At 43.4% G+C, this 22,390-nt stretch overlaps 1 protein-coding gene across 1 annotated transcript in view; it reads right to left on the minus strand.

The window, feature by feature from the left end:
• Positions 1-22,390, minus strand: part of MASP1 (MBL associated serine protease 1) — a 55,310-nt gene that overhangs the window by 26,120 nt on the left and 6,800 nt on the right. Inside the window, exon 2 of the mRNA XM_061166793.1 lies at positions 22,151-22,382. Within this exon, the coding sequence (XP_061022776.1) occupies positions 22,151-22,382 (232 nt within the window). The remainder of the gene's footprint in view (positions 1-22,150; positions 22,383-22,390) is intronic.

Consider the following 22,390-nt stretch of genomic DNA (forward strand, 5'->3'; position numbering starts at 1 on the left):
CCTTATAGGTTAAGCCAATGTGTCTGTCCTCTTCCCGTTTCATTCATTTTGTTTAGGTCCTTAAGCCAATGTGTCTGTCCAGTCCCTGTTTCATTCATTTTGTTTAGGTCCCTAAGCCAATGTGTCTGTCCAGTCCCTGTTTCATTCATTTTGTTTAGGTCCCTAAGCCAGTGTGTCTGTCCAGTCCCCATTTCATTCATTTTGTTTAGGTCCATTAGAAGTAGCTTCACGTTAGTCCTGTTGGCAACAAAAATGGCTTATTTGTTTAAAAAAAAATTCAATGTTAAAATAAATTTTCATATATAATAAAACAGCAGGGTTAGATTTAACATATGGATTCTAGATACAACAGGAACTTACATTTCCAGGAAAAGAAACTTCATACACAATGTAAGTCATTCATGGAGAATTCAGTGTGTGCCAACCACAGAGCAAAGCGTGGGGTGGGGACGATGGGAGATGAGTAAGCCATTGAGCTGCGCATGCCGAAGGGCTTCCCAGGTCTCTCAGTAGTAAAGAACCCACCTGGCAATGCAGGAGACACAGGACACTTGGGTTCGATCCCTGGGTCAGGAGGATCCCCTGGAGTGGGAAATGGCAACCCACTCCAGTATTCTTTGTCTGGAAAATGCCATGGACAGAGGAGCCTGGCAGGCTACAGTTCATGGGGTCGGAAAAAGTCGGACACAACTAAGTGACTGAGCACGCACATGCCCATGGGGAAGCAGTGTTCAGATGGCAGAAAACAGACAGAGCCATCATACAGTGTGACAGGTGTCTTGGGAAGAATGTACTCAGAAGGAGGCAAAGGATCCCCATTGGAATATAAGCTAAGGGAAGGTGAGACTTTTAGTTAATTAATTATTTTTTATTGGTATATTTGAGCTTTATTTTAAAAATGATACATTATCTATATTAGAATTGGAATTTAAAAAAATGTAAATATGCTTTTTATTATTATTATTTTTTAATTGAAGTATGGTTTATTTACAATGTGTTAGTTTCAGGTGTAAAGTGATTCAGTTACACACACACACATATTCTTTTTCAGATTCTTTTCTTTACAGTTATATCTTCAGTGCATGGAATAGGACCTAGAATATAGCAGTTATCCAATAAATATTTGTCATCCAGAACTAAAACTGAAAGACCTATTCTGAGAACAATGAGAAGCCTGAAATTCTGTGGGGATTGTAGGAAAATATATATTTGGAGGGATAGGTTGAAACTAGATTATTATTGACCTTGAATCACATAACAAGTGATTTGAAATCCCATGGACAGAGGAGCCTAGTGGGTTACAGTCCATGGGGTTGCAAAAGAGTCAGGCACAGCTGAGCGACTAAACAACAAAAAAGGGAAGTCACGTAATCAGAACTGTATTTAATAGGTAGTCTTACTAATACAGAAAACTACGGGAATCATCCCAAAATCGTTGCAGTTTTTTAAGACTCAGCTGCAAAAATTGCCTATTTGCTAAAGAATTCCCTATTTTGCAAGAGCCAGGGGCCCTGGGTAGACTCAGAGACCCAAGGAGAGAGTCTAAACTGGTTGTCTAAAGCAGATTTTGTGTGCTTGGTTTGGGAAACAGTGTTGTAGCTGGCTGGTATATTTACATGACTACCATACTTTGCTTACCTACCACTCTATCATTTATCCCTATCTCGATCCTTTTAAAGAAGCATTTTTATCTGCATCCTCCAGATTGATGTTTTAGCCAAGATGCATGAGAAAAATCTGACCAAGAATGATGTCTGCTGCCTTTCACTCTTTAAAGGAAAGTTCTCAAAGGCTGCCTATCTCTAGTAGCTTCTAATGAATTCATTGTTTTGTTCATTAGCTTAGTATGTCAAAAGTATCTTGACATTTGACACTTCTGTTTTGAAACTAATGGTTTATTTATTTAAAATAAGTGGGAGCTTTAAAGGAAAATAATTTGCCCTGGCAACAAAACACGAGGACAATTAATCACTAGCTTTGGGAACTGAAGTGTAAACAGAAGATGAGATCATGGCTTTGCTATGGTTTCCCCTTCCCTGCAGATACTAGCCAAACTCACACCAGCCTTATTGCTGTAGAGAGTTCCAGTCTGCACACAGCTGAAATGTCTCTTTCTCGAACATCTCAGCTGCTTTGTTGTTTTGATGATCTGAGTTTTCCAGGTAGCTGGAGTTTTACCTACGATTTTTTAAAAAATTGGGGTGTTTGTCAAAGTGCTTTATCCAAATCCTTGCTTTCTCAGGTAAAATATACTAATCCTTCTTGGTGATCCAAGGACAGTGTTATGAATATCAAGTTTCTTGGGGATACCGAGTTTTTTAATGTTGCTTGCCCTGCATTGAAAGCCCCCAGACTATAAAGCCTTTGCAATTCTTATGTCTTCTTTATGTAGATTGGGTTTTATTTACTGTTTTAAAATCAGGTAGAAACTCATTAAGCTGCTGTCATTCGAATTTAATGAGAATAAGACTAAATACATAAAGAGTGAGGGTCTGGGAGAAGGATTCTTCTATGAGTAACCATATGAGCTGGAATGCACTATCTCGGTGACCTCTGCGTTAGAGGTCCTGTTAGAGGTCCTGACCCCTATTTCTGACTCCACCAAAAAGTGGTATATAGCTGACTCCGTAGCGCTCAATTATCCACCTAGTAAACTAGGGGTTTGAACCAGCTGAGCTCTACGTTCTCTTCCAGTCCTGACATACTAGTATTCTAATAAGGCATTATATCCATACATTAAATAAACCAACTAGAGCAGGGGTCCCCAACCTCTGGGATCTTATTGCCTGATGATCTGAGGTGGAGATGATGTAATAATAATAGAAACAAAGTGCACTGTTAATGTAATGCACTTGAATCATCCTGAAACCATCTCCCACCCTTGGTCTGTGGAAAAATTATCTTCCACAAAACCAGTCCCTGGTGTCATAAAACTTGGGATTCATTGAACTAGAGAATGGTGAGGAGGAGTTTCAACATAGAGATTGCTTCGTACTTAAGAACTTGTTTGTGGTCTATACCATATGCTCTAGAAGTAATTACTAATGAAGAGTCAAGCCTTGAGCATCACTGCTTCTAGAAACAGCAGCCTCATTCCTTCTTTGTTATCCCCGAGGTCTCCAGGGTTCTATAGTACCTGTAGCATGAGACTTTCAAGTGAAACCAACCAGAGATCTTTTGGATCAGGGAGAGACCTAATGAAGGTCTATGATAAACAGCCTCCCTTCTTGTAATTTCCAGGCTTAAGGATACCTAAGTTTATGATGGCAGATAAACAATCCTCACCTGTAGACCCTCACTATTTCAGAGGACAGGTAAGCATGCCCCAGCTGAGACCCATGGGAAAATCTGAGTCTGATAGACCTTTAGAAGCAGGGAAGAGAAGGCCCCAGGGCCCTGGGAATTCAGCCTGCAGCTCCAAATAGAGCCTGGAGGGAGGGACTTTTAAGAGCTGTTTCAATCCCCTCCTTCTAGAGGAAACTGAAGTCCAGAGAAGGGCAGTGACTTACTCAAGAGTAGAGAGATAACCACAAGCATTTCCTGATACCAGATTTGCTTTTGGAACAGTTGTGACCCTGGAGAAAGTAGCCCACCAATCCAGAGAGTGCAAGGCAAACAACACAAGGCACTTTGCCAAACAACTTTTCTGGCTCAAGGGCCTCTTGAAACTTTATCTGGGGTGCATGGACTATCTCCCGGAGAGGATGTGGCTCAGTGACAGCTCTGGTCGTAACCTAAACAGAGGGGTCACTGGCCCTACTTAATATTTGCAGCCCTTGCTATGACTAAAATTCTACAAAACCCATTGACTTCTGAGTACAGATGGAGGATTGAGCCCTGGCTTCTGTTTGGACTGTCCCTGTACTAGGGTCATTGTATTAATATGATGGGGGGAAATACCTTATCAAAGGAAAACAAAAAATGCATAATAGTAGAAAACCATCTGGCTGGGGATCACAGAATCTTTTATTTTTCTACTTATTATAGGCAGCCGTGTCCTTTCAGCCGTGTCCTATTGTGATTTTCGGCACTAACATATGGATGCATGTCCTCAATTTACTTTCTTTCATCTCAACAAATATTTAAATACCAAGTTCTGTCCCCATTATAATATGAAGGATGCCAAAAACTACTAATTTGTTGCATGTGCTTAATAAGCAAGCCCCCTGCCTCTGGGAATATAAAATATAGTAGGAGAATAAGTACTCACATGTGTCTGTGTTAAGGAATTACCAGATTATAGTTATTGCAATGAAAGCTAGGAAGTTCCTGGGGTTATAAGATGGGAAAATATTGCATCCAGCTGAGAGGAGTCAGAAAACAGGAAGAAGAGAATGGCCTCTGAGCTGGGACCAAAAGTTTAGCAGGATGTAGGCAGGTAGAAATCGTAGGTGGAGGGCTGGGAAGGGGGCAGTAAGGAGGACATCCAGGTAAGTAGCAAAGTTCTGAGGGCATTTGGAGTCTCAACCGCCCCTCCCTACCCACCACCACCTGATATAGGAAAGGGGTTCTGTTGAGGACAGGGAGCAGAGAAGAAAGCTGGAAGGAGGAGAAAGCAGAGTCTACTTTCTGTAAGTTGTCTACCTTAGTAGAAACAGCACAAACCTCCTAGGCAAAGCTAAGGCAGGGCAGCAGAAAACTTGGTGAACTTTCTGCAAGAGGACAGCTATGGCTTCTTTCCACATGTCCATAAAATTATCTCATCAGAGACTATCAATACATTGACGTCCACCCAGTGACAAACTTGAAGCTGAGATGATTTCAGTGAATCAATCAAAACCATTATCTAGTGAGCGGTGGCTTCAGGTTCACTACAGCTTTCTGATTCCCCAGTTAGTGATGTCTTACGCTCCTTTAAGACACAAGGTGAACAAAAATGGCTGTCCACTACTATGTGATATCCCTTATATGTGGAATCTAAAAAATAATATGAATTGATGAATATAACAAAAAGGAAACAGACTCACAGATACACAGAACTAACCAGTGGGTACCTGTAGGGAGAGGGGAGGGTGGGGACAAGATAGGAGTAGGGGATTAAGAGGAAGGAGCTATTATGCATAAATAAGTAAGCTACAAGGATACATTGTATGACACAGGGAATATAGTTAATATTTAATGATAACTATAAGTGGAATTTAACTTTTAAAAATTGTGAATCACTATGTTGTACCCCTGTAACTTACATAATAATGTATAAACAAGGTTGAAGGCCAAAGAATTGATGCTTTTGAACCGTGGTATTGGAGAAGACTCTTGAGAGGCCCTTGGACTGCAAGATATCAAACAAGTTAATCCTAAAGGAAATCAACTCTGAATATTCATTGGAAGGACTGATGCTGAAGCTGAAGCTGAAGCCCCAATACTTTGGCCACCTGATGTGAACAGCCAACTCATTGGAAAAGACCCTGATTCTGGGAAAGATTGAAAGAAGGAGGAGAACAGGGTGACAGAGGATGAGGTGGTTGGATGGCATCACCGATGCAATGGACATGAATTTGAGCAAGCTCCAGGAGATGGTGAATGACAGGGAAGCCTGAAGAGCTGCAGTTCTTGGGGTTGCAAAGAGTTGGACACAACTGAGTGACTGAACTACAACTGTATATCAATTCTACCTCAATTTTTTTTTTTCCAAAAAGGCTGTCCTATAAGTCCAAATACTTTAGAGATTTGCTTGTCAGTGTTCCCAAGCTATATCCTTGAGCCCCTTTGACATCTTCTCTGGGCCCTTGAAGAACTGTTCAGGCTTAATTTAGGCAGATATTCAGAGAGTGTGCTGATTACCTTCAGAGGTCACATGGCTCCACTGACACTTTAATTTCAGACTTCTGGCCTCCAGAAATGTGACAGAAGAGATAGCTATATATTTATTTATTTATAAGTAAATGAATAAGCCACTAGGTTAGTGGTAATTTATTATGACAGTCCTACAAATTGAAACTGCTCTGTAGATAGGTTTTCCTCATTTGTAAAATAGTGAAAACAATAGTATTTATAAATCATAGGACTTGGTGAACATATATGTAAACTATGTAGAGAGTCACCTGAAATATAGTCAGCACTCAGTAAATCAGAGAGAAAAACAGGAGCACTAAGATTGAGCCAACTGAGGTGACATCTTTCTGGACTCCCAGCTAAGTGGAGTGTGGGTAATTTCACACATTTGAAGAAGAATTAAGAGATTGAAACCATTCCTGGATGCCTTGTTTTCTGATTCCACTCCTTCATTCCTAACCTCACTGGAGCCAGCAACACAGACCTCTCTTTTTATGAGGCCCCCAGATCACAGGTTAATGGGGTGTGAAGGGAACCGAGGGAGTCCTTGACGCACGGCCTCCTCATCTGACAGCTGGCACCTTAGGTCTCTTTGACTCTCTGTACTTTACAAGCTTCCTAATGGTCCTGGGAGGTGGGTGACATGGTGAAGATATTTTCCTAATTTTATAAGAGTGGACCAGAGTAATTTAAAGGATCTCTGACAGCTTTCATCCACAAGAGAATAATATTAAGTCCAGGAAGCTCCCCCTTACTTTCCTGGGTTTCAAAATATTTCTCTAGGTGTGTGAATTTAGGCCAGTGTTTCAGTGACAGCCCTGGACCCAGAACTCCTGATTCCAGGGACTGGGCCAGGGGCAACAGCCTAATGATACTACTTTACTCAGCTGCCCAAACTGCAGTTAAAGATTGTGAAAGTGAAAGTCGCTCAGTTATGTCCAACTCTTTGTGACCCCATGAACTATACAGTTCATGGAATTCTCCAGGCTGGAATACTGGAGTGGATAAGCTTTCCCTTCTCCAGGGGATCTTCCCAACCCAGGGATCGAACCCAGGTCTCCCATACTACCAGCAGATTCTTTATAAGCTGAGCCATCAGGGAAGTCCAAAGACTATGAGAAGGAGCAAATTAAAAGTACCATATGCTAGACAAGAACCTGGGACTGAAAAAAAAAAAAAAAAGGAGATGTGTGTATGTGTTGCATTTCAGAAGTTCTTGTAAGTCACGTAAGTAAAAATAGCACAGCTGGTGTGGTTAAGACTCAAGTTGGCCATATTTGAAAGGGACTGTAGGTTGTTGCTTCAGTCCTGACCAAGTCATCTGGCTATAAAGTAATAATGATAATAATAATTAGAGTACTACTAGTAGTGAGTGCTTAGTCCGTTACTTGTGTCCAACTGTTCGCGACTCTGTAGCCCAACAGTTTCCTCTGTCTATGGGATTATCCCAGCAAGAATACTGAAGTGGGTTACCATTTCCTCCTCCAGGGGATTTTCCTGACTCAGGGATCAAACCCACATCTTCTATGTCTCCTGCATTTCTAGGCAGATTCTTTACCTGCTGAGCTATTGGGGAAGCCCACTAGCAGTAATAGTAGTAGTAGGAATAGAAATAATCCATCCCCACTTTCCATATGGAATTTCCAGTTGACAGGGTATTTTCAGCCATCTTTAGGTAGTCTTGTAGTGAATGCATTTCAGGTAGATAGTAGTTTCTGGACCAGACTGGCGATATGAATCTCCAAATTCATATAGCCTAGGAGTAGTGGAGAAGCTCTATACAGTCAGTGAAAACAAGACCGGGAGCTGACTGTGGCTCAGATCATGAACTCCTTATTGCCAAATTCAGACTTAAACTGAAGAAAACCACTAGACCATTCAGGTATGACCTAAATTAAATCCCTTATGACTATATAGTGGAAGCGAGAAATAGATTTAAGGGACTAGATCTGATAGACAGAGAGCCTGATGAACTATAGACAGGGGTTCGTGATGTTGCACAGGAGACAGGGATCAAGACCATCCCCATGGAAAAGATATGCAAAAAGGCAAGATGGTTGTCTGAGGAGGCCTTACAAATAGCTGTGAAAAGAAGAGAAGTGAAAAGCAAAGGAGAAAAGGAAAGATATTCCCATTTGAATGCAGAGTTCCAAAGAATAGCCAGGAGAGATAAGAAAGCCTTCCTCAGCAATCAATGCAAAGAAATAGAGGAAAACAATAGAATGGGAAAGACTAGAGATCTCTTCAAGAAAATTAGAGATACGAAGGGAACATTTCATGCAAAGATGGGATCGATAAAGAATAGAAATGGTATGGACCTAACAGAAGCAGAAGATATTAAGAAGAGGTGGCAAGAATACACAGAAGAACTGTACAAAACAGATCTTCATGACCCAGATAATCACGATGGTGTGATCACTCACCTAGAGCCAGACATCCTGGAATGTGAAGTCAAGTGGGCCTTAGAAAACATCACTACGAACAAAGCTAGTGGAGGTGATGGAATTCCAGCTGAGCTATTTCAAATCCTGAAAGATGATGCTGTGAAAGTGCTGCACTCAATATGCCAGCAAATTTGGAAAACTCAGCAGTGGCCGCAGGACTGGAAAAGGTCAGTTTTCATTCCAATCCCTAAGAAAGACAATCCCAAAGAATGCTCAAACTATTGCACAGTTGCATTCATCTCACATGCTAGTAAAGTAATGCTCAAAATTCTCCAAGCCAGGCTTCAGCTATACGTGAACTGAGAACTTCCAGATGTGCAAGCGGGATTTAGAAAAGGCAGAGGAACCAGAGATCAAATTGCCAATATCCGCTGGATCATCGAAAAAGCAAGAGAGTTCCAGAAAAACATCTATTTCTGCTTTATTGACTACACCAAAGCCTTCGACTGTGTGGATCACGATGAACTGTGGAAAATTCTGAAAGAGATGGGAATACCAGACCACCTGACTTGCCTCTTGAGAAACCTGTATGCAGGTCAGAAAGCAACAGTTAGAACTGGACATTGAACAACAGACTGGTTCCAAATAGGAAAAGGAGTAGGTCAAGGCTGTATTTTGTCACCCTGCTTATTGAACTTATATGCAGAGTACATCATGAGAAATGCTGAGCTGGATGAAGCACAAGCTGGAATCAAGATTGCTGGGAGAAATATCAATAACCTCAGATATGCAGATGACACCACCTTTATGGCAGAAAGTGAAGATGAACTAGAAAGCCTCTTGATGAAAGTGAAAAAGGAGAGTGAAAAAGTTGGCTTAAAGCTTAACATTCAGAAAACTAAGATCATGGCATCTGGTCCCATCACTTCATGGGAAATAGATGGGGAGACAGTGGAAACAGTGTTAGACTTTAATTTTTTGGACTCCAAGATCACTGCAGATGGTGATTGCAGCCATGAAATTAAAAGATGCTTACTCCTTGGAAGGAAAGTCATGACCAACCTAGACAGTCTATTAAAAAGCAGAGACATTACTTTGCCAACAAAGGTCCATCTGGTCAAGGCTATGGTTTTTCCAGTGGTCATGTATGGATGTGAGAATTGGACTGTGAAGAAAGCTGAGCGCCAAAGAGTTGATGCTTTTGAACTGTGGTGTTGGAGAAGACTCTTGAGAGTCCCTTGGACTGCAAGGAGATCCAACCAGTCCATCCTAAAGGAGATCAGTCCTGGGTGTTTATTGGAAGGACTGATGCTGAAGCTGAAACTCCAGTACTTTGGCCACCTCATGCAACGAGTTGACTCATTGGAAAAGACCCTGATGCTGGGAAAGATTGAGGGCAGGAGGAGAAGGGGACGACAGAGGATGAGATGGCTGGATGGCGTCACCAACTCGATGGACATGGATTTGAGTAAACTCTGGGAGTTGGTGATGGACAGGGAGGCCTGGCGTGCTGCGATTCATGGGTCGCAAAGAGTCGGACACGACTGAGTGACTGAACTGAACTGAACTGAACTGCAGGAGTAGCGGCAGACCTAAGACAAAACCTAAATGTCCTGACATGAGTCAGCTCTGCTTCAATAACTGGAATTACAAGACCATAACAGGTCAGAGATAGAAAGGATATTAAAGACTATCTTTTTCCTCTCTTAGATGGGGAAACTGAGCTCAAAGAAGTGAAGTAACTGGTTGAAAGTCACATGACCACATAATGGTGAAGCCACTGTCAAGGCCCAGCTCTATTGAGAGTCCCAGTAAAGTGTTCTTACATATTTGCTAGTTCAAGTAAGAATCTCTTAACGGAACTGGGGGAAACTCCAAACCCTAGCAAGGTATGTATTGTGCACATACAAATACTGGACATCAATACTGGATGCCACTAATAGTGAGAGGGCCTAGACCCGCTGCCAGGTCCTTAGAATCCAGGAATCCCACTGCTACCAAGAAGGATTGCCCATTTGCCAGGAGGACCCTGGGCAGAAAAGGAGATGGTCTCCGGGCAGCAGAGCCTGGGGAGAAGAAAGAGCTGTCTGGGGAGGGGTAACCTCCAGCGTGGGAAGCAGGCATCCCGCAGGTGAGAAACTGGCGATGCCGGGCATCTCAGTGTGGCGGGGCTGGGGGTGTGGGCTGAAGTGTCTGGGAGTCATGGCTGGGAAGAGGAGCCAGGACGGACTTTACTCTCATTGGCCTGGGAATGGCTTAGACTCTCCACACACCCCTTCTGTGACTTCAGAGACAGGCCTATTCACATGCAAATCTCCTCTGGGACTGGGAGACTGAGCCCCAAATGGTTCAGGGGCAGGAAAATAGCCTGGGGACAGGCAAAAACAAAGCCTTGTTGTGTTCTTCTGTGGCAGAGGCAGCCTGGCTCCAAGTCAGTCGCAGTCAGCACTGGGGTGAAAGCAGTGATTAAATAAGTGCCTAGCAGAGAGAAGCGACCCGCCGCGGGCCAGCGTCGCCAGGCACTTTCCAGGAATGTGTGAGCTGGTGTGTCCCTCCAACATCTCCCAGAACTCTGCCCTGCACCTGTCTGAAAGCACATCTTCAAATCTTCGTGGGGAAATTTTTAAGGTCCCTGGAATAGGGACCTAAAGACCTGGGTTCTGGCCACCACCCTACCACTCATATGTGGTATTATTTTAACCTCTCCCTAGCAAGTGCCCTGGAGCTGGCTCGTATCAACCTATACGAAGCTGTCACTTCTCAGGGATTTTTGCTATGCTTTTGTTAGACACAGCCATTATGAAAGATTCGGTTTCATAAACTTATAGTTAAATAAATTATATTTAAAAGAAATAAATTATGTAAAAACTCATCACCTCCTAACAATTCTAAAATTTTATCATTGTCTCTGCCCTTGAGTTTACTAACTTCTAGAATATTGGAGTGGTAAAGAGCGGGCTCCTGTATATCCTCCCAATACACCCCCCAGTTGCTGATTATGATAAGTACACTGCTGGGTTTTGCCTCAGTTTTCACAAACATACTAGGTGGAACTTCCTTCTATCCTCTAAGAGTCAGGAGGTCAAATGACACATGGGCAGAAAAGCAGCTAGTAAAGTCTGCCATTGCCTGTGAGCATTCAGCAGGGACCCTATATCCCAGGCCCCATGGTGATCCAGCTCCCATCTGTACCTCTGCCTTCATTTTCTACCCCTCTCCCTTGTGCTCCAGCCACACAACCTTCCTTGAAAGTGAAAGTGAAAGTCGCTCAGTCATGTCTAACTCTTTGCAACCCCAAGGACTATATAGTCCATGGAATTCTCCAGGCCAGAATACTAGAGTGGGTAGCCTTTCCCTTCTCCAGGGGATCTTCCCAACCCAGGGATCAAACCCAGGTCTCCCACATTGAAGGCGGATTCTTTACCAGTTGAGCCACCGGGGAAGCCCAAGAATACTGGAGTGGGTAGCCTATCCCTTCTCCAGCAGATCTTCCCGACCCAGGAATCGAACTGGGGTCTCCTGCATTGCAGGCGGATTCTTTACCAACTGAGATATCAGGGAAGCCAGGCTTCCTTGCTGTTCTTCAAATACACCAGGCATTTTCCCTCTAAAGTCTTGTCTGTTCTCTGGTTGAGAGCTTTTCCCCGAAAGTCACATGGCTGACTTCCTCAGCTTCTTCAAGTCTTTGCTCAAATGTCACGCTTTCATCTAGGACTGCCTTGACCAATATATTTCAATGGTAACATGCACCCTTCTTTACCCTGTTCTATTTCATTTCTTTGCCTATTACCTTACTGGTGGTGGTGGTGGTTTAATTGCTAATTAAGGTCCAACTCTTTGCGACCTCATGGACTATAACCTGCCAGGCTCCTCTGTCCATGGAATTTCCCAGGCAAGAATATTAGAGTGGGTTGCCATTTCCTTTTCCATATCTTACTACTCACTATACAATTAACTTTGGATTGTGTTTAGTGTTTATTGCCTGTTCCCCCCAGTGTAATGTAAGCAATGCCAATAAACATTTCTGTCTTAATTACTGCTATACTCCAAGTGCTAGTAAATGGTAGGCATTCAATGAAGATTTATTGAATAAATGAATACTTCCCTTTCCCTTTTCCTTGTATGAGCACACCAAAGTAAATTCACGCTCTGCTTTTTACTAAGGTGTGTCTGAGAGCAGCCTATGTACACTTAGCCCACAGATTTGCACACCAGGAGTACCTATTCTCCAGAGCATTCCACCTCAGTCTTGCCAACATTTTCTACCTCAGAGCTGGGACCGTCCTTCTGTTTTCCATCACTACCAAGGCTGTGCTGCTTGCACCTTCTACATAAAATAAGCCTTTGTCAGACTGTTTCTGAAGCTCATTTTCACTTCTGGATTCTTCTGAATCAATTAGAATGGATTTGGGAACTGGGTATCTCTGGAGTGGAGGAATTCCACTAGGGAATACAATCGAAATTCATGAGAAACACTTGCTTATTCTTCTTTTCCTTCAGGGGCAAGGCCTCCTGTCTACTCCCAGAGAATGAGCAGAGCTGCATCAGTAGTTGAAGGTCGAGGGCATGTTCAGAGTAAACACAGAGGCTGCACAGAAATTAGGAGCCGGGGGCTCAGAGGAGTCAGTCTTGGAGTAGGGCCATGGGAGGGACTTATCTCTCAATTATACAGCAGGATGTAGACTGACCCAGCGAGGCTTGGGAAAGGAGAATCGGTACTGGAAGGACTGGGAGAGGCCAGCCAGTCCAATTTCCTCATTGAGCAGATGGAGTAACTGAGGCTGAGAACAGACAGGTGACTTGCCAATGTCTCGGCAGGAGTCAGTGACTCACCTCTAAACCAGAGCCCTTTCCTTTATGCTCAGCACCAGGAGACCCATGCTTTTTCCTGTTCTGCCCCCCAGGACTGTGTTCACTACGAGAAACAAACACAGACATAGGCCCTAAGCTCATGAGGCTGACAGTCCATACAATGACCTTGAGTTTACTATTAGAACTTGTATGCCACAAACAGATAAATCAAACACTTCCCTCGTGGCTCAGATGGTAAAAGCATCTGCTTGCAATGTGGGGGACCTGGGTTCGATCCCTGGGTGGGGAAGATCCTCTGGAGAAGGAAATGGCAACCCACTCCAGTACTCTTGCCTGGAAAACTCCATGGATGGAGAAGCCTGGTGGGCTACAGTCCATGGGGTGGCAAAGAGTCGGACACGACCGAGCGACTTCACTTTCACTTTCTCCATCCTTCATAGCACGGATTCCATTTCCTCTTATTTTTATAAAATATTTTTTTCCTCGCAAAGTCAGGATAAGAGAGAAAGTTCTTTAACAAAACCTAGACAACACAGGGGCCCTCAAGGTCCCACAGTTTTACAAAATTTTACTAAATTTCTCTTGTAACCAGGAAGCATATAAAAATCCTGATACTCCGCTCAGGATAAAACCTGTTCTGAGAAGGGCCAAACAGAGAGACCCAATCTTAACTTGGGAATAAGAAGACCAGGGATTGAGACCTGGCTTTGCTATAAAGTCCTAGATGAATGCACTTAAGCAAGCTCTTGATGCTCAGTGTCCTTTCCTGTAAATTAGGTGTAATAATTCTGGCTCTCCCTAGTCCATGAGCATCAAAGAAGGTAATAGATTAGAAAGTGCTATAAAATGAAAATATCTCCTGCCATATCAATAAATAGGAAATATCATAGCCGTTGCTGATTTCTGGCCTCCGAATGTGAATGAGGGCTCCCCAAACTGGCATTCAACAGATGCTGTCACCCCTCTAACCGTGATTGCTAAGGAGCTGGGGGAATGCAAGAAGCAGCCATCTGCCACTCCTTAAGGTGAACAAGGAAACAGGATTTGGCACCAGAGAGCGGAGGTGCATATGAAAGGAATGAATTCACTGAGCCCAGAAGCTTGTATCTTCCCATACATAGAACACTAAATTCCTTAACTTGAAATCTGATCTTTGATGTTCAGATTGCCTCCTCCCTTTGTTGCAAACCATTATATAGTTGGACTCCCCCTCTGGCCTCCTTGGAACAGTTTTCTCAGAGCTACTGAGATGCTGCCTTCCGGGCTTGGAGTCCTAAACATTCCCACCAAAGAAAATAGCGCTCTACTTTCAGGTTGTGACTATATTTTTTAGTTGACATTGCCATAAACTTGTGTTACTACAAGGTGAACACACAGCAGAAATAAACAGCCTCTTGGATTTGATCAGTCTGTTCAAAGTACTTTCCCATAAATTGAGAAACTCAGTGACTTGAGCAAGGTCATAGGCAACCAGTTAGTGTTAGAGGAGATGAGGAAACTCACACTGCCTGAGCATCCAGTAATACCAGCTGGCGCTTCAGTACTCACACCCTTGCCATCATCACCACTGAAATAATACTTCCTGAGCTCATTACATAGGCATTGGACACATGCAAATACAGCATTTACCTCACTTGGCATTCACAGTAATAAGCCCAGGAGACAGGCATTATTGTTATCCCTATTTTACCGCAAGTAGTGGAGATAGGACCTGACTCTAGGTCTGACTGGCTCTGGACCCTGATCGCCAAACCATTGAAAGTGTTTGCCTTTTCACTATTGATTCCACTCACAGCCATCATTTCACTTAAATCCTCACATAACCTTCGAGGAAGGTACAGTAGTCTTTTCTTTCTTTTTTTTTTTTTGGTATAATCAAAAAACCAATGCTTAGGGAGATCAAGACATTTAGGGAATTGTTAAATAGAAATTGTTAAATTCCTATTTATCCTTCAAGACTTATTTCAAACATCAACCATTTCCAAAGCCTTTTTTGAACTTCCAGAAATGACCATTATATAGCATATATACTGCGTCATGCTCTTGTGTTCCTCTTCTCAGTTTTAGCTTATTAATTATATACTTGTCTCATGATATACTATGAAATTGTGAGTTCCTGTAGGGCAGGTACTGTTTTATTCATCTTCATGGGCCCCGTCTTTGGTGCAGTGTCCAACTTACGATAGGATATCAATAGAATTCTTAGAATTCAATAGAATTCTTCATTCCACAGGCAGTGGGAAACTGTTGAAAGGTTTTGAGGGTGGCACAACCAAAGCAGTGTTTAAGGACATCTCTCTGGACATATGTAGAGGAAGGATTGGATGGGGAGAGACTGACCGTTGGTAGACATTTAGGAGGCTATTATAATAAACTAGGTGAGAAGAATAAGAACTGGAACTAAGGGGCTAAAGTGAAGAGAATGGGAAAAAAATGTTGAATATATCAAGAATATAGGGTTAAGAGGAGAAAAATAGTGTTACATCATAAGAGCATTTAACAGTTGCCAGTTGAGTTGTGTGCATTCAACAAGAGAAGGAAAAAGAGAGAAAGAGAATGAAAGCCAAATGCAGGTTTTTATTATCTCCTTTTCCAATGAACAGATGCCATGAAGTTAGCTTGAAAATAGGATGTGTGAATCTGCTGTTCCCTTGGTGGTTCTGATTTCTGAGTACCTTTCTCCAAAACTTTGGCCACCTCATGCGAAGAGTTGACTCATTGGAAAAGACCCTGATGCTGGGAGGGATTGGGGGTAGGAGGAGAAGGGGACGACAGAGGATGAGATGGCTGGATGGCATCACCAACTCTATGGGCATGCGTTTGAGTAAACTCTGGGAGTTTGTGATGGACAGGGAGGCCTGGAGTGCTGCGATTCATGGGGTCTCAGAGTCGGACACGACTGAGTGACTGAACTAAACTGAACTTTGCAGTAAGTATAGCTCCAGGGCTCCTTTCTCAGCACAAATCAGTTACTTCACCTGATGCTCAATTAAAGGAATCATAATTGGTTGCATTTCTGAAAAAAAAAAAGTCTCTTCTGGACATTCTAAAAGACAGTGCCCTACTATATTTAAGAGATTAAGTTTGATTATAGACAACACTTGCCTTCAGTTCAGTTCAGTCGCTCAGTCATGTCAGACTCTTTGTGACCCCATGAACTGCAGCACGTCAGGCCTCCCTGTCCATCACCAACTCCCAGAGCCTACCCAAACTCATGTCCATTGAGTCAGTGATGCCATTCAACCATCTCATCCTCTATCGTCCCCTTCTCCTCCTGCCCTCAATCTTTCCCAGCATCAGGGTCTTTTCAAACAAGTCAGCTCTTCACATCAGGTGGCCAAAGTATTGGAGTTTCAGCTTCAGCATCAGTCCTTCCAATGAATATTCAGGACTGATTTCCTTTAGGATGGACCGGTTGGATCTCCATCCAGTCCAAGGGACTCTCAAGAGTCTTCTTCAACACCACAGTTCAAAAGCATCAATTCTTCGGTGCTCAGCTTTCTTTATAGTCCAACTCTCACATCCATACAACACTTGCCTTACATTATACTTAAAAGCCTAAGCATCCATATGATGGGGGATTTCACTGTGACTTAATATTTTTAAAGGAAAAACAGAATGAATGTTTTAAGATATAAATTCTGGTCTCAGTGTGACCTTGGCCCAAGAATTGCCCTCCCCTGTGCTTCAGCGTGATGATCATGAAGTTGAACCATGATTCCTGGGGTCTTTGATACATAGAATATCAGAGCTAGATGAGCCTTAGAGACCATCTGGCTCAACTCCCTGTATGTGAGAGAGGAATCCCTTGCCCAGGGTCTTTTAGTTATAGAGAATGGCCCCAAGAATCCAGGCCTCCTGTTCCCTGGCCCGTGTCAGTGCTCCGCCCTTCGCCTGCAGCATTAACCAGAAGTGACTCCTACGCCTGTCTGTACACTGCAGGAGTCCATACATTCCAAGGAGGCAGACACATTCCAAGGAGGCAAATGCTGTTGTGCAGATGCTCATGAGCCTTGAAGACCAAGGACTGCAGGAGATCAGGCTAGAGAGGAATTTTCATAAAGTGAGAGTATCTGGACCACAGCCCTAGGGTCCTGCTCTTCTTCAAACTGCTGATGTGCAGTGTCAGCAATTCTGTCATCATGACCCTGATGGGCCAGGATGGGAAGGGCAGTCTGTGGGACTGTGGCTGGGCAGAAAGGATTCCTGTGAACTGGAGGTTCTTTGGTGGTCCTTTAAACACTCCCAGGCCTGCCAGGGGAATTCAGTCACAGAGTGAAAGATCCTCAGGACAGGAGTATTATCTCACCGGAAGGAAATGTGTGATATTCAAAGTTCCTTGGAAAAAGAACAGCACTAGAATGATATATTTACAAGTTCTCTTTAAATGACGTGTCACGAAGGCAACTCCAGCAGACTATGGTCTCTTAACAGAGTGCTTATGGCCAAGGAACTTAGAGAAGTGGCTGTTGTACCATATTATTATTATTTTCTGGCATTATCCTACCTAAGATAATGAGGATTTAGTGAGGTCATCTGGAAAGCTCTGGAAAGGAGAATTAAGATTAAAATTCTGGAGTTTTAGGGACCTTAGGGATCATCTCATCTTACTGCTCACGTAACAAATGAAAACACAGAATTTTGTAAAGGGGCATTGACTTGTCTGAGGGTGATATGGCCAGCACGCTCATACTTCATTCAGATGAGAAGGAAGAGCCTCTTTCTCATTCATAGCCAGAAAAGCCACATATCCTGGGGGTAGAGGGTTAGGGAGAGAATGCAATTTTAAAAACTCAGTGGTTTTCAACTATATGTGGAAGGCTTCTGGGTTTGAAAGCTTCTGAGTTCTCAGATGGAAATACTAGTCTTGTACCTGAATTGAACACTTAGGGAGTATTTAAGCTGTAGCTGGGGCTTCCCAGTTGGGCTTCCCTGATAGCTCAGTTGGTAAAGAATCCATCTGCAATGCAGGAGACCCTGGTTCAGTTCCTGAGTCAGGAAGATACACTGGAGAAGGGATAAGCTACCCACTCCAGTATTCTTGGGCTTCTCTTGTGGCTCAGCTGGTAAAGAATCTACCCACAATACGGAAGACCTGGATCTGATCCCTGGGTTGGGAAGACCCCCCAGAGAAGGGAAAGGCTACCCACTCCAGAACTGGCCTGGAGAATTCCATGGACTGTATAGTTCACGAGGCCTCAAAGAGTCAGACTAAGCGACCTTCACTTTCACTTTTCAGGTAGTGCTAGTCACAGAGAACCTGCCTGCCAGTGTAGGAGATGTGAGACGGGAGTTCGATCCCTGAATTGGGAAGATCCCCTAGAGAAGGGCAGGGCAACCCACTCCAGTATTCTTGCCTGGGAAATCCCATGGACAGAAGAGCCTGGAGGGCTACAATCCATAGAGTTGCAAAGAGTCTGACACAACCGAAGCAATCTAGCGTGTGCCCATGCATGCACACAAACTGTAATTCCTACAAGCTGTGACCTTCAGGGGGACCAAGGAGGCTAAGTAAGTAGAGTGAGCTTCTGAGCCACCTTCAGCCCCAACAGCCCCACTTCTGTCTCCTGAATCAGGACTACTAGAAGATTTCTAAGAAGAAAAACGTCCACTGGGGAGAAAGTATTTGAAAAACAATAACAACAATGTGTGTCTAGGTGGGTCTCCAGCATCCCTCTGCAGCTTGACATTCCATAAGTTCTTGAGTCTAGGAGGGGAACTCTGCCAGGCGTGTGTGAGCAAGGGCACTGGGGCTGTCTCCACGTGAGCACCAGTTGACAGCTGATCAGGTTGCAGTGTCCTGTGAAGGAAGGCCTACTCAGGCCCCATGGCTGCTAAAATCTCTGCAGAGGGGCCAGTGATGGTGCTGGACAGCATTCTGGAAGGCAATGAGCTGCGCAAGCCCGAGGAAAGACATACATCTGTCCAATATGTTAATCCCTCCTAAAGGAATGGGGAAAACTGTCGGGCACTTCAGATAGGTGGCTCAAACTTTGTCTTGTCTCACCCAGACTGATTCTTTGCTATGCTCAGAGGTCACAAGTCTAATTTTGGAGCAGAGAATGCTAAAAGACTGTCTTGTCCACTCCAGATCATTCGGGAGTTAGTGGCAGATCTGGGACCAGAACAGAAAGTTCCCAAACTCCAAGCAAGGACCCAGAACATGCTGCCCTTCCAGAGGGCCTAGTCCCATCTCCTTGAATTTTCAGGAAGGTGTCATTGATATGACACCTGGATAGAAATCATCAATTAACCTGCAAAATATTCTCCAGCCAGAAAAGCTAAGCTTTGGGTAAAAATGTATTCCAGTGCCCCTAATTCAGGGTCAGAAGAGGTCTTCATGTTCTATTGTGGCCCTTGAAAAGTACAGTGTTTTTTTTTTTTTCCATTACAAAATAGCCAATGTCAACTCCTTAATCTATCTTGTCAGGAGAATCCACTTATTTGGGAGCAAAGGACGGGGTTACATCCTCTATTGTGTATTTATCATCTTGGTAATGGAGTTCTGTGCTGTGCTGTGCTTAGTCACTCAGTTGTGTCCTACTCTTTGCAACCCCGTGGACTGGAGCCCACCAGGCTCCCCTGTCCATGGGGACTCTCCAGACAAGAATACTGGAGTGCGTTGCCATGCCCTCCTCGAGGGGATTTTCCCAATCCAGAGATTGAACCCAGGTCTCCTGCATTGAAGGCAGATTCTTTACCAGCTGAGCCAGCAGGGAAGCCCCAAAGGTGTCCTAACAAGGTCAGACTTGACCTCTGTCTCAAAAAGAGGAAAACTTGTTAGAAAAAAAAAATTTCAAATGAATTGAGAGTGAATTCTTGCAGTGGAGGGATGGGAAATAATGAAAATAAGTCATTGTCATAGCTAAAGAAAAAAAAATTGCTATTTCTGTGGTCTTGAGGCCTCAACTACTAATAAAGGCAAATGTTTCCACTGGCAAAATTTCTAGATGTTTGACATGTTTGAAAGTAGATAAAAAGCAGTTAGGAAGTTCACTTTTAGCCTTGTCTAAATCAATGGAATTTACTCTTGTATTAAGCCAATGTTTGGTCATTTTCCTTCTGCTAAGTTCACTCTCCAACCTAAATATTTGAGAATACAATAGTGGTACAGCCAGCATTAGCTAGGGGAATGGGCTGGGGGATTCTGCTAACCAAATGCCCCTTACCCATAATACATCTGAGATCTGGAGTTCGGTTCTTCCAGAGGCTAGATTATATCCTCGAAGACATAACTAACCTGTTTGTTAGAAATTTCAGTTTACGATGATGAACACTTAGGGCCTTGGTGAATACTCCCTGTTTGATCTTTGTGACTCTGAGAAGTTGGCTCCATTTGTAATGAATTTATAGAAACTGTATTTGATCTAGATTACCAAGCCACATCATCTCTGAGAGCAGATAGTTACAATATTTCTCATTCTTTCTTTGTCAATCTTTTATCATCATTATTCTTTTCCACCTTGTGCAATGGCTCTTTTTCTAGGCTCATCTCTTTTGGTAACGGACTAGATTTCTGGGTCCTTAAATTCTCACAGTTCCTAGCACAGGACATTCAAAGATGGGCATCGGCACAGAGAGAGCAGTGGTTCTCACATGTGGAGCTTTTGCTCCTCTGGGGCTATTGATAACTGCTGGGGGCATTTTTGGTTGTCACAACTGGAATGTGAGTGCTATTGACATCCAGTAAGTGAAGCCAGGGATGCTGCTAGAAATCCTATAATTTGCAGAATAGCTTTCTTCGGCAAATAATTATCTGGTTCAAAATGTCAATAGTGCTAACATTGAAAAACTGTGCCATGGAGGACCACTTTTAGAAAGTTTTTAGTCACAGAAAACTTGCTTTAAATGGGATACTTGATGCATATCCAACATATGTAATCAGCAACACTCACCATTCAAAATGAGTTAATCAGGGTAGGAGTTCACAGCCCCACTTACCAGGATTCCCTGGCCCCTGCCCCAGTACCCTTGTCAGCCTCTGCGGTATCCTAGGGCTCAGTGGAGTACAGCTTGTGAGCAGTTTGGCGGAGCCAAAAGAATGCAGTATTGAAAGTCATAAGACATGAATTTGGAATCTTGACCCATCATTTACTAGCTGTACAACCTTGGGTGAGTTGCTTCACCTTCTTGGGGTTGTGTCTTTGCCTATAAATGGGAGAGCAATACCTATTTCATAGGATTGTTTTAAAGGTTGAATGAGATTATAAGTGTAAAAACATCTTGTCAACTCACTTCTTTGCTGATGATCAAACATTCTGGTTAATACCAGGTTAATTCTCACTGAATTACAGCTGTAGAAAAATGAAACTATACTAATACCAAAAGTATAGGAAGTCTGTGCTAGAGTGGTTTGATAAGAGCTTCTTCCAGGAAGCCAGAGAGAGGTTATAAGTAGGTTCTTAGGTCTTCATCTCTTTTTGAACCAGATACAACTGTGATGTGTGTCATCTCTCAGAAGTACTTTGACCTTTCTTAGCTCCACTTTCAGAAGAGAACAGCTTCTATGGCATTGCTTGTGAGTACTTTCTACATCCTGAGAAATTGTTGTTTGATGCTGCAATCATTTCCTGCTCCTCTTCCCTTTGTTTTTTACATCCATCATCACATCCATCTCCTGTGGTGACCCCTTACTGTTGCCCATACTCTTTGCTGATAAAATGCAAACTCTTTAGCATTACATTCAAAGCCCTTCAGAATCTCACTCCAGTCCAACCTTCCAACCTCACCTTTTATTTCCCTTGCAGCATACTCGACACTTCTCATTACCGTGATCATTACCTAGGGAATTGGACAATATTTTCTAATGCCTCAGCTTTGGCTATAACGATAGCTTTTACTCTGCAGTCTCTTTTGCTTGTTGGACTAAAGGTGACATTGGGGCAGAGGTTAGCAGAAACGGTAGACTTTGAGAACAGAAAGGAAAAGGGAAGGCTGTGTTTGAGCAACACTTTGCCAATCTCATCTTCCCTTAAGATCTTTTCCAGGTCTTTCTACTCAACCTGCACCTAGCGTACCATCCGCGACCTTCATTTGTCGTGTTATGATATTGTATGTCTCCCCCACTGGATTGCCAGCCTGGGGGGCAAACACAGCATCTAATTCATCTAGGTTCCTCTAACTCCCAGCAGATCCTCTGGTAGAGAACCTGCCACGGTAAGGGAACACCAGGATCTCACCTTCACATAGTCGTATTCACAAAGGTAGGAGGATTCCAAGTTGAAGTGCATGAAGTAAAGCTTGATTCGAAATCCCTCTGGGACAGTGATATTCCAAGTCACCTCTGAATCACTTGGGTAGGCGTCCGGATAGCCAGGAGACTGGATCTGGCCAAACATGTTGTTAAGCTCCACAAGGTGGGCTGAGGCCTTCAGCAAGGAGAAGCACAGAGCGTGAGAAAGAAGGAGCCACCTGAAAGA

This window comes from Dama dama, chromosome 19, assembly GCF_033118175.1.
Source record: "Dama dama isolate Ldn47 chromosome 19, ASM3311817v1, whole genome shotgun sequence".
In the NCBI taxonomy this organism is placed as follows: Eukaryota; Metazoa; Chordata; class Mammalia; order Artiodactyla; family Cervidae; genus Dama; species Dama dama.